Here is a 12,805-nt window from a genome sequence, read left to right as displayed (position 1 = left end):
CATTTTTAAAGGGTGTTTTTTTATTCAATTCTTATCATTCTTCTATCTGATATTTTAATCAAATGTTTTGCTTCTTCCAGCAATAAACAATAGCCGGTCACATCTCCTTGTGTTTTATCGATGTAAATATTTATGTTTACCCCTGTTTTGAAAAGATCTTCTTGATGAGCTGACAGATCGAAACAAAAGATTGGATGATTGAGCGAAAAATCTGTGTATTCAAACTGAGGCGTATTTCCAAACAATTCGCACATGTTTTTATAGTTTCTGTACAATTCGTTGTAATTTTTTTTGGAAGGATCAATTGTCAAAGGTTGATTGGGATAATTATCGTTGTTCAATCTGACTTGAACTTTGCGAATGATGGGATCTTGAGTATGGTTCAATGCCACTCTGAAAATGTTGTTGTTGTTTGTCTGAGAGTCTGGCAAGTTTTTGAAACCGACCATTAGATATCTCGCTGGTTTGATGGTGTTGGTGATTGGCCACGTGGTGGATTCTCCCGTTAAAGTCATGCTACCTACCGTGTTACGACGAAGAAAAGCAATTTCGATGTCTTTGGTTAAAGAGTTGAATATTCTCGTTTCCACTTCTACGGAAGGAGTGATTACCGGTATGTAAAGTTGGATATTCGTTATTTCCAATTTTGCGTCAGAGTTGTTTTCACCGAAGAATATCTTGTTGTCGTTGATTTCTCTTTGCAAATGAATTTTATACAGTAAACCTATGGAAACCTTTCTGTGTTCCAAGAGACCAAAAAAAGGATACAACTTCCAATTTACGTAATTACCCCATCTGTTGTTCTCGACGACATTGTTGTATTGAAGCGCTCGTTTTTCAAATCCGTGATTTACTCCGCGAGTCACTCTTTCCAGTGTGTTTCTAGCAACTACCCTTATCCTAGCAAGGTCTGCGTCATTTGCTACAGTTCTGGCCGGTTCTTTTAAAACTTCTCCGTCACCGACATCGGGAATCCATCCCGAAACTGAATCGTAGTTTTTGGGATAGAGAACCGTTTTCAAGATTGTGTCAAACTTGCCGGGGTGTTTTATGGTCTCTATCGGATTTGAACCAGCTTCCAAAACCATTTCGCTGAATAAAGACGGAAAGAAGTTGTTTTCTAAAGTCGTGTTGGTTTGTGGAATTCGATTCTGAGTGGCGTCTTTGATTTTGAAATCGCATCGGAAATGGGCATCGGAAAGTAGCAACCAATTGGACAACGAATTAATTTCAAAGGTAACTCTTCCTCCGTCGTTTATTTGGGTCTTTGTCCCTACCGATGGTGAGATGATTACGTAATCCTCTTTCTTCTTGTTGAATGAATATTGAATCGGATCATACAATTGAAAGATTGGATCCAATCTGTAATTTTTGCTTGCCATTTTTATCCGATGATTTTAAACCCTTTTCCTTGTTTTTCTAGGGCTTGTCGTTCTAGTCTCTTGTTTCTTAGTTCTCTTATTAGCTGTAGTTCTTTAAGTTCGTCAGATTTTTTCACTGCATCGCTAATATTTACTCCTGCTTTTGCCACAGATCCAAGAGCTTGCGCTTCTGAGGAAATGAGGGATTTGTTGTTTGAGACAAAATTGGCCACTTTGGGGATGAGAGATGTTAGCGCAGAGAAGAAACCGTCTCCTTCGAATTTTTTTTGTTCGTGTTTTAAAATTAAAGACATTTTTAATGCGGTTATTTTATACTGTATTATTATTAGTGATTCTTGTCTGTGGTTTGGGTAATTTATATGGAGTCTGTTATAATACAGTTTGGAGGAGTCTGTTATAATACAGTTTGGGGAGTCTGTTATAATACATTTTAACAGTTGTGTCTTTTCGGATATGACGCATTGAAAAAGCTGCGCATGCGCAGAAGTGAAAAGGTTCGGAAAATCATTTCATTTTGCATTACAGAATATAAAAATGAAAATTAATGTGGGTTAAGGGGATAAGATTTAATTGCTGAATGATATTGGTAGGCAACAAATATGAGTTTATGCAAAACTGTATTATTGTATATAGTGTCTATGTTTTGCCATCTCACTCACCAAAGTGAAAGACTATTTCACCCTGGGTTGGAGCGTTTATAATGCCTGAGTTAATCTCATACTATGGTGTCTGTGTATTGCCATTTCATCCAAAACATCTAAAGTCTGAGTCTGAGTTGAGGAATGTATGATGCCAGAATTGATCCGACATTATGGTGTCTGTGTATTGCTAACTCACCAACCTCTTCTAAAGACCCTTTCACTCTGAGTTGAGGAATGCATAATGCCAGAATTAACCCAATTTTATGTGGTCTGTGATTATTTAAGATAGGCATACATCTAACACTCACTCAATATTATGACGTCTATATATTATGTATTGCAACTTCATCAACTACTTTTGAAAAAGACTCTTTTACTCTGAGTTGAGGTAGGCATACCTCAAGCAATAATATTATGGTGTCTTTATTGCCACCAACCACTTTTGTTAAAGTCTTTCATACTGCCAGCATTTGGTAAAATTAAAACGTCTGACCCTTTCAAAATAATTTCAACATAGCAGTCAATAGATTACCGACAATGAATAAACATTTATAGACAATAGTGTGCAAGTACAAGCCTTTATTATGCAAGATCACAGAAGCTAATTACTGACTTCTAAACGACAATGAAAATGGCTTTTCATGAGAACATTATAATAATTGTCTATTTTAGATCTAATCTAATATATGCCAAGGAAGAAAAAGAAAAGTATTTAAGCCGAAGAAAGAAGCAGATATGGGTGATTTCTGCACGGAGAGAGAATAATGACTCTTATCTCGGTACAGAAAGTTTTCCAGATGTAGTGAAAAAGATATCCGTTGCAGATGATGGAAATTCTTATGGTAGAAATATCAGCCTCTCAAATGTGGCTGACAAAATGAATTCATTTTACAGTTCAAAGACAATCGTTGAACATTTGAAAAAAATATGTTGAATTTGAAGAAAGGCAGACAAAGGTGATTCGACTGAAAGGCTTAAATCTGGTGAAGGAAACAGTCGAAAGAAGTATTGGAAAGAATACACGACTTTGAGAAGAGATGATCCTTAATTCAGTGCAGGTGAAAATTTGAAAGGAACTACTAACAAGGGGAGAAAAAGAAATGAAAATCCTGATTATATACAGAGTAAAAAAATTCGTGTTAAAAGAGCTATAAGAACTGATCCTGCATTCAGGCCAACTGAAAGAAAAAGTGAAAAGCGATCCATTTTATTCTGAAGAAAATAGAAATACAATGCATCAGCTGATAAATTGATTTCTGAATTTCCCAAGAATATTGTGAATTGGCCTATGTGTATGTGTGTTCAGGTGGAAATAGAAGAAAATTCGTAGAAATGATGTAAATGTGCCTGTTAATGTCACTACAGCTGTCAGGATGTTGCCTAGAGCGACAGATGACATAATAACAATTGCTGTTAATTGAAAGGCAACTGAAAAACAATCATACTGTGATGACTGAAAACAATCAGCCTTACAAGATCAGAGAAGCTACCGAGTGAAAATTGTATGAAAAAGAAGGTATTAGCTTTGAGGAAAATTGAAATGAAGTCTTGAATGATTCTGAATTTGAAGAGATTTCTGAAGTTGTCGACTCTCGTCTCAAGAATACTGATGGAAATGATGGACATTCTATATCACAATCTGATGACGATAATTAGAATGAAGAGGAAGGTGATGTCGCATGATTTACAGGCATACTTCTTACATCGCCTGATTTTGCCGAAAATAATGCAAAAGAGGAAGTTCATAGTGTTTTCTCTGGAATAGAAAAAAACTTTCCTATGAGCAGATTTATGGATATACATTCTGAAGAACTTGCATTTCCAATATTTTCTTTGGGAATGCTCGAACTGCGATTTCTTATAGACCTACTGAGGTTTATTACAGTCAAATTTGTAAAGCTGAATTGAGAGGAGGACAGTTAATTGCATTGACAACATATTTTGTTAAGTTAAAGAAGTTGCTTTGAAGTGCTCAAATTGCCCGTCGAAAATACAAAACTGATGGACAGAAAATAACAGTAGAAGATTTAAAGAATTCAACAACTATTAAAACTTGATAAATTTTGATGAATGATACAAATATGGTCTTAAAAAACCCTAAGCGCAAAGCGATTTATTTGCTATGATAAGAAGGCAGCTTGGGCTTGCAACACTTTATTGTAGTTTCTCAGCTGCTGAAACACGTAGAAGACATATGTTACGAATTCTTGGTAGAGAGCAAGATACCAAAGATTATACTGATGATGAGATTGGTGACATGGACTTGGTATGAAAAAGTAGATTGGTGTCTTCTGACCCTGCAACTTGTACTAGGTAATTTAACTACCAGGTCAAATTGCTTTTTAAAGATGTTTTGAAGAAGGAAAATTGAGTTGAGTTCCAACACAGAGGCTCTTCACATATTCAGTATTCACCCTTTGATGATGTACAGAAGCTCTCTTGTATGGTGAAAGTAGCGATGAAGAAATTTATAATTTTGTTGAAAAGTGGATAGAGTTTATGAAATATCCAAGACACAAACTTGTTAAAGAAAAAAAAAAAACAAAGTCTTTTGTGAATGAAACTAAAAGTGTAAGGAAATTTACAGTGAGATGAAACTAAGGGTGAATGCTCAAAATGTCAAATTGTTGAACTGTTTGCAAGCAATGTGAAATGTTTATGCATGTGCAATGTACATTGCTTCATACATAGTAAAATCACAGAGAGGAATAACTGACATTTTACGCAAGGCTTGTTATGAAGAACGGAAGAAAAATTGTGGAATCTGTGATCAAGTGAAGGTGATGGGAAATAAAGTTTTGAATAATGTTGAAATTAGTGCTCAGGAAGCTGTTTACATTATACTACAATTATCTATGAGAAAATCATCCAGAAAAGTTGTATTTGTAAATACATCTCTACTAATGATAGAGTGAAATTCCTTAAAACTAAGGAACAGTTAGAGGAGTTAGAAGATGACAATGGAGATGTGCAGTCAAGCAATATGATTGCTCGCTATCCTATAGCAAAAGACAGACTGTGTTATCATCTGATAAGTGTAAGCCGTATGCTAAACGTTCTAAAAATGCTGAATTTGAAATTTTGATTGAGAATGCTGAAGAGCATGACTCATACTCCGATGAAAGGGATGAAACAGACAAAACGGTAAAACGCCGTGTTCCCAAGGTGATAGGATTTAACTTTGATAAAGATCGAAAGAAATATTATAGTCGCTAATGCTCTATATTGCCTGGAGAGATGGGTCGATGGACCTAACAGGAAATTATATTTCTTATGCTGAAAGGTTTGAAGAAGTAAGAGATAGAGCAGCATCTCAGCAGGTTCTGTTTGAAAACAACAGATCTGCTGTTGATGAAGCTTTGGCATTTGATCATGATATAATAGATGCTTGGGACAAATAAGTCCCTTTAGGCCAAGAGCCTGACAGAGAAGATGAGCAAGAAGAACAGACTGATACAGATGTTTTGAAAGAATAGGGTGAGTCTGTTAAATTTGAATATGATTTCGGTCCTGATCTTGGTAAGGTATATTCAAGTAAGAGACTGCAGAAAATGACAGGATCTTTAAATGTGGAGCAAGTGACATTTGCAAATGAAACATTACGTGTCATTAAGACACCTGAAAAATGCTGAAGATGACTATCAGGCAGTTACTGCTTACTTCAACGGGTAAAGCCACATTTAATAATAAAAGGTAATACGATCAAAATCTGGAAAAAAAAAGTTTGGAATGCAGTAGATTTTATACCATTCAAATACCGCTTGGCGTTTTGAAAGTGGTAGTTATTGATGAAATATCTATTGATGAAAATAGAATGATGAATTTGATTGATAGAAGTTTACAAGATATTAAAGGATTAATTGGAGGAGTCCATGCCATTGGTTTATTTCAACCCAAACCTGTGTTTTATTGTTATATATGTCAAAGTTTGAATATTTTGTGTGGCCCTGTGTCCAATAATTAGTAGAAAGATAATTTCCGAATGTATGAATTAACTGAATAGATACAAAGACAGGAAACATTTGTAGAAATGTTAAACAGGCTGAAGAAAGACAATTATGTCCCAAAAGAACAAAGAATGGAAGATATGGAAAGGCTCTGTTGCCCAATGTTCCAGATGATCCACGGAAAACTATGCCATTACATAAACACCTAAATCTTGTAATAAGTATGAAGTGTATGGCAATGATGGTATTGTAATGTTCATTGAATCACCAAATAAGCGCACAGAGTAGATAACATTGTATGGGTAGAATATATATATGAGGTTGTTGGTAAACTAACTAGGAATGATTTGAAGAATTTATGCAAATCAAATATGATTAAAAGTTTGACTCCAATCTTACCTGTTTCCAGGCAGGTTAGAATTGGCAAATTTAAGAGCGCAGAGTTGGTGATGACTCAAATTCCCCTCAGACCCTCAGCTGCAAAAAACCAAGGGGATACTCTTGACAAAGTTGTTGTTGATTTAGTGGAATAACAATGGCTTATATCCATTATGTTGGATTGAGTCGCGTTTAAAATTTAGAAGATAAGTATGGAGGCGAAAGCTGAAATTTCAAAAATACTCATTGTAATGTTACATGTTACAGGTGACATTCCAAATAAACAAAAGTGCCAAGATGCCAATTTCCCGTATAGTTAGATAGAATATTCATGACATCAATAGATTTGAATATTTCTGACATGGACTTAATAGTTACTTTCTATTCAGAATGCACAGAATTTTTGTTGTTCATTATAACACCTTTTAATTAAAAAAAAATTGTCTGTTCAGAAGACAAGTTTATATTCGAAATGTAGCAATTGTTGGTGGTTGTTTATTCATATGCCTAATTTAATCAAAGCTTTCAGTGACCATATACGTTACTATCTATTTCTTGACAAATACACAAGGAAGTTCTTTAAGATGAGAATTTATATTGTAGTTACTAAAACATTGTTATCATTTCTAACAGCTGACAGTTGACATATAGCCGCGTTTACTCTGACATAAAAATTGAGACTAGAGGTTATTGGCGAAACAATAAATTGAAGGTTTTGAATTTTATAATAATTTCTCATAGACTAAGTATGTCATTTTGATTTGGTCACTTTCGTTACGATATCTATCAAGTCGTGAATTTAGATGGTGAACGCCTCAATATTTTTATTTGTACGATGCTTTCATTTGCTCTCAAAATGTATTATAATTTGTTTTTTGTTTATCCAGACACATATACATTTATGATTTGTTAAAACTCTTAATAATATGCAATAAGAACATAATGAGATGATTAAGAATGGACCTGCATGATAATTCATTAGAAACAATCAAATAGTTTGCTTAATTTGACACTAAAAAATAAGGAAACCCATTTTTAACTGTACTGTATAAACTCTACTGTATTAACTATACTGTATTAACTCTACTCTATAAACTCTATTATATTACTTCTACTCTATCATTTTTACTGCATTAACTCTACTGTATTAACTCTACTTCATCAACTCTATTATTTTAACTCTACTGTGTTAACTCTACTGAATTATCTTTACTGTATCAAGTCTATTGTATTGACTCTATTTTATTATCTCTACTGTATCAACTCTATTGTATTAACTCTTTTAAAGGTTACAGTGGAGAAATGAGATATCAACGAAATGATTATTCATTCAGTGCGTTTGGTGACAGAGATAGCTCTGGTAGTCAATGGTGAGTGTAAATCGTGCTTATCTAGAATACATTATTTTGAGGTGAAATAAATAGTAATTAAACTGCATTAGTCATACTTATATTGACGTTTTTCAAAACTGACTTGACTTTATTACCACCGAAATACTCAGAAGTGGTTATCTATTGATGGAACTGATAGCTTGGGTCATTTGGATTTGTACCCTTTCGTTATGAAGTTATCAATTCTTGATTTCGAAAGATTTACTAAGCTTCATTTGCTCTCAATATGTATTTTGATTTGTAGGCTAACAGCTTATGTAGTAAGAACATTCAGTGAAGCTCGTCAATACATCTATGTTGATGAAAAAATATTAGAGTATGCTGTTAATTACTTGATAAATAATCAGAATGAAGACGGTACTTTTAATGAATCTGGCCGTGTTTTTAGTAAAGCATTAAAGGTATGTTTAAATTATATAAAGAAAATTTGAACTGATATCAGAAGTATAAAAGCAAAGCAGTGTAAGTCAGTATTTACCTTTAATCATTGCTTGGTGTAAAATTGTAATTTTGCATATTAGACATTAATAAGACAAGAGATGACTGTGACTGGGCAATTTTGGTCGCGATTTGCATGTTTTTGAAAATACACATTTACGGAAAGTTGTGGACATAATAAAGTGATAAATGTACAGTACAACTTATTACGCATTTGAATTTTTATTAGCCTTGTAGCTGTTTATAAAATTTCAACGTTTTAAATTTATTTATAGGGCAGTTCATTTGATGGAAATGGTTTGAATGCATTTACATTGATCGCTCTTTCTGAAGTAAGTTTAATCTATATTTATGAATTGAAGTGATGGTCGCTTGAATTTTTACTACAAAATCCGACGTACGGTGATCACACCTAATTATCTCATCCACCAGCTGCCAATCTTAATTATCAGCATCCTTGGCCATTGATTCTGATTACATGATCTAAAATCTAAAATGAATTTGAGTAATTAATGAATCAGATGAAGAGCCCATCGAAATCATATTGTTGCATTATGTTGGTCACCATCCTGTCCGAAAAATCTGCCTCTATTCCAGCCTCTGGTGGATATTTGTACAGTTATCGGCATATCCCATGCGTTTTTTCCAAGTGATATTTGATTACCTTTACTATGACTGTAAATTAGTGTTTGGCATTACCAACTTTTGTTGGTGTAGGGAGAAATTGATAGTATGACTGAACTACAAAAATAGTCATCTCTCCAAATATATCTTGGGTTAAGATCACCTGCGGAGGTGTGGAAAATTCAGTATCTAACATGGTATATTTTTTATTTCTCTACATCAGCTAGATATTTGTCAAAAGAGCCAGAGGCTGGAATCGAGGCAGATGTTTCGGTCTAGAAATCATCGTGTCCAGACCACACCCCATTCGTCATACTTTCTATATGTATTCATAGCTAAATAGAAAATTTAATAATGAGTTTTTTGTACTTAGCATGCCTGTCTGTTTCAAAAGCCGTATTTGCCCTTTCTAACCTGGTACATTTTGAAAAAAAATTAAGCGCACCTATAAATTTTGTATAGATCTGTGGTTGGTCATGTAAAAAAGCACCATTACTCTAAGCCTCAATCATATCGGGATTAATTGTCATGCGCTTACCACAAGCAGTTACATTCAACTATATATCTATCACACTGGGCACGAAAACAATCTACATCCTTGTCGGTTGTGATTTCATTATCTTCATTATCTCTACCAATCTTTTCAATCCCTACATTAACTATCAATGACTAGATTTTGCTAGGGGATTTTTACTTTTAGGCTCAACAGTTTGTAAATAATCTCAACAGTATGAACAAGTCCATCCACCAACTAGAAACAGCATCTGAAACAATGACCAACATATATAATCTCGCTATTACGGCTTATGCTTTATATGTAGCTGGAAGTACGAAGTCATCAACTATCTTACAGAAGCTGGAATCTATACAAATTACTAAAGGTAATGCCCATTTTAATGTTTTAGTGTATTCCTGGGTTGATCATTTTCAAATCGGTCCAAAAATCCTTTCGTACCACGATATCCTCGGCCGATTATTTACGCCGGCGGATCTATTCGTTGGCAAATTCGCTCGTCTGCCCTTGTCTGACGAGCAATCAAAATTTTATCACATGATCAACACTCGTTTGCCCCCTAGCAGTGAAGGTTTTCATAATTGCGTGTTCTCTTTGTATAACTATTAAAGTCATCATTTTGTAGATGGTATGGTATATTGGGAAGTTGTTATTGAGGCTGACAGAGTTCAGTATTACTGGAATCCACCACACAAACAAAGTAGTCCGGTTAATATTGAGACTGCTGCTTATATTTTACTTACTTACTCTAAAATGGGAGAAAAAGAAAAAGGTATACCTATAATGAAGTGGTTACTTTCACAACAAAACAGCAATGGTGGTTACTCCTCTACGCAGGTAATTATCGAAAAAAACGCATCCTCTGAAGTGTGGAAAACTTCCCAGAAATAGAGCCTGGTTTTTCTAACTCTACTCCAGCCGATGCTATCAAAATATCTACCAGAGGCTGGAATAGAGACGGGTGTCTCTAGTATATATAGATAATAGCATTTGACATCGAACAACAATTTTCAGTAACAAAGCAAATGAAGAGAATGACACACTTTTGTTTCAGGATACAGTGGTAGCATTTCAAGCTTTGTCACAATTTGCTTGTCTATTACATGGTGGAAGTTACGATATAACTCTAAATGTATTTGCATGCAGACAAAATAAAACCTGGAATCTTTCTTCCAGTGAAGAATCCAAATGGAAGGTAAGTTCCTTCACTTAAATAAAACAGGGTAATATTGTAATATTATTGTGTAAAGTACCGCCTTACAGACTGCTCCGTGCATTCTGGTTGAATTCCAGTAATGGGACGTTAAATTCAATTATTACTTTTTTCCAAACCCTTGTTTGATTGAAGGTAGTAATTGTTTGGTTCTCAAGAAGTGATATATTTTTTTAATTCTGACATATACTGATTAATTCTGACTGATACATATATTCAGAAATACGTAGAAGGAATATACAGGATCCTTTTAAATTGATATAAAAATAACTCCATTATTAATTGTCGTTTCAGACCTGTGAAACCACAGATAGTATTGATATCGAGGCTTCAGGTACGGGTAGTGGAATCGTCATGGTATGTTACCTCTGATCTGGAATTTATGATAAGGCAAATATTGCCAAATGCAACATCGATATCAGTATGAAAAATTCGGTCAAATTCAGACTTTATTCATTTTGTTTCCTAAATTCTGCAAAACGGTTCACAAAATACAAAAACAAAGCCTACAACATTTATTATAGTCTTTTATTTCATTTTTTCTGTTTTTAAATATTTTTTCGAAATTGTCTTCCAGATAACTGTCAAATATAACATTGAAGAACTGGTAGTCCAATCGACTTGGGGACTCAGTATCGTAACAGAATCTGAAACTTTGGAAGTTCTCGTGATCAAAGTTTGTTTTGAGTAAGATATCTTTTGAGGACACAAAGAACAAATCGAGTGATTCTCGAGTACTGCCACTTAGGACTATTCATATAATATTAAGACGACAATATTTGTCTAATATAAAAAAGATATGAAATGTAAGGTCGTATATCCATTGTAAAGTACCCTTCAGACTCCAGATTTTTCTTTTAATGTTGAGTTGCTTTAAAAAATTCATGCATACTACCACTTTTATAAATTTAACATTGATATAACAGAACCAAATATTAACCAGTGAGGGTTGTTTTCTTTCTTCAGATGGAAGGTTCTCAACCAGTCAAGTGGGATGGCAATATTAGAAACCATTTTAATCAGTGGTTTCCGAGTAGACGATTCTCAGCTTCAAAATAATTAACTTATAAAGAGGGTGGAATCAGACCAGAAAAAATTCACTCTCTATTTCGATGAGGTGATTATCTTGAATATTATTTAGAACTATCTAATCATAGAGCTGTATAAATAGCATTCATTTTGATCAAATATGGAATGATGAAGGCTACAGGTTTATTGTATTATAAAATGTTTACGATTTGTCGATCATCCATCTTTTGTAGAACTACAATGTTCTACTGCAATAATTATCATCAAATTGATATTTCATTTGTTTGTAGGTTGGGAATACACCAATGTGTCTAAAACTAAGACTAGTAAAAGGTGAAGTTGTTGGAAAAGTGAAACCAGGTTTTGTTACTATAACAGATTATTATAATCCGGAGAATAGTGTTACAGTCTCCTACAAGTCATCTATAGGTGAAAATGCTCCGGTTTGTGCTCTGTGTCCACAAGGAGTCTGTGGTGAATGTAAGGTAAAATATTTATTTTCTTAAAGACTTACAAGAGCAAATATCATTGATTAATATCCTGTTACATTCATGGGATTTGTTAGTTGGTTAATATCAAACGAATATGTATTTCAAAGTATGCATATTCTGGCCTCAATTAAAACCTCTGTGTTAAATAACAGGCGGTCGAATTTGATGTATTTGTCTCTATACTTTGTTGATGTCCTAGAGGTAAAAGTTTCTGTTGTTAAACTTAAACTGTTTAAAATATTATCTTTGATTGTAATATTTCAGGTTGGTAAGTAGAGATAGTTACAATCTTAATATAATGGTATAGCATAAATAAACATTATCTATATTACAATAAATTATTCTGCATCTCAGTTGTTCTTTTATAGCATATCACGGTTGACCAATAGTCTCCAATGCATCAGTGAAGATTTTGTATTAAGTGAAGTAATTAAAAAATACCCACACAGTAAAATCATGTGAAATGCCACTGGCGGCTCTAGCATTCCGATAGTGGGGGTACAAAATACTCCAATGGCTTTCCCGGGAAAATTGAATCGATTTGGGGCAATCTTGCACATATTTTTAAGCAAAAACGTATAAATGATTTTTAAATTCAACAAATAAAGTGAGGAAAAAGTGCAAGGAATTTAAGAAAGATATGCGTTTATTGATAGTTGTGTGATAAATAGAACCTTTCACTCGCGCTTTTGTAATATGAAATTTATAAAAGAGAGTTGCCAGATTTAATATTTTCCGAGTCCTACATATACACTCT

General features: G+C 33.9%; 2 protein-coding genes across 2 annotated transcripts in view; one reads left to right on the top strand and one right to left on the bottom strand.

Annotated features, from left to right (window-relative positions):
• LOTGIDRAFT_158724 (hypothetical protein) overlaps positions 1-1,382 on the bottom strand; it is a gene marked incomplete at both ends in the record, with an annotated part of 2,337 nt that extends 955 nt beyond the window's left edge. The window contains one exon of the mRNA XM_009052167.1: positions 525-1,382. Within this exon, the coding sequence (XP_009050415.1) occupies positions 525-1,382 (858 nt within the window). The remainder of the gene's footprint in view (positions 1-524) is intronic.
• A 6,268-nt stretch (positions 1,383-7,650) lies between these two features.
• LOTGIDRAFT_231165 (hypothetical protein) lies at positions 7,651-12,430 on the top strand (the record flags this gene model as incomplete). The annotated part of the gene is made up of 10 exons (XM_009052166.1): positions 7,651-7,718; positions 7,984-8,140; positions 8,453-8,509; positions 9,502-9,682; positions 9,941-10,152; positions 10,370-10,510; positions 10,823-10,885; positions 11,848-12,042; positions 12,313-12,316; positions 12,417-12,430. The coding sequence occupies 10 exons, from the start codon at positions 7,651-7,653 to the stop codon at positions 12,428-12,430; spliced, it is 1,092 nt and encodes a 363-aa protein (XP_009050414.1).
• Positions 12,431-12,805: the final 375 nt, after the last annotated feature.

Source organism: Lottia gigantea (assembly GCF_000327385.1).
Source record: "Lottia gigantea unplaced genomic scaffold LOTGIsca_18, whole genome shotgun sequence".
Classification (NCBI taxonomy): domain Eukaryota; kingdom Metazoa; phylum Mollusca; class Gastropoda; family Lottiidae; genus Lottia; species Lottia gigantea.
Note: the sequence above shows the minus strand (reverse complement) of the source record. Positions and strands in the feature narration are given on the sequence as shown.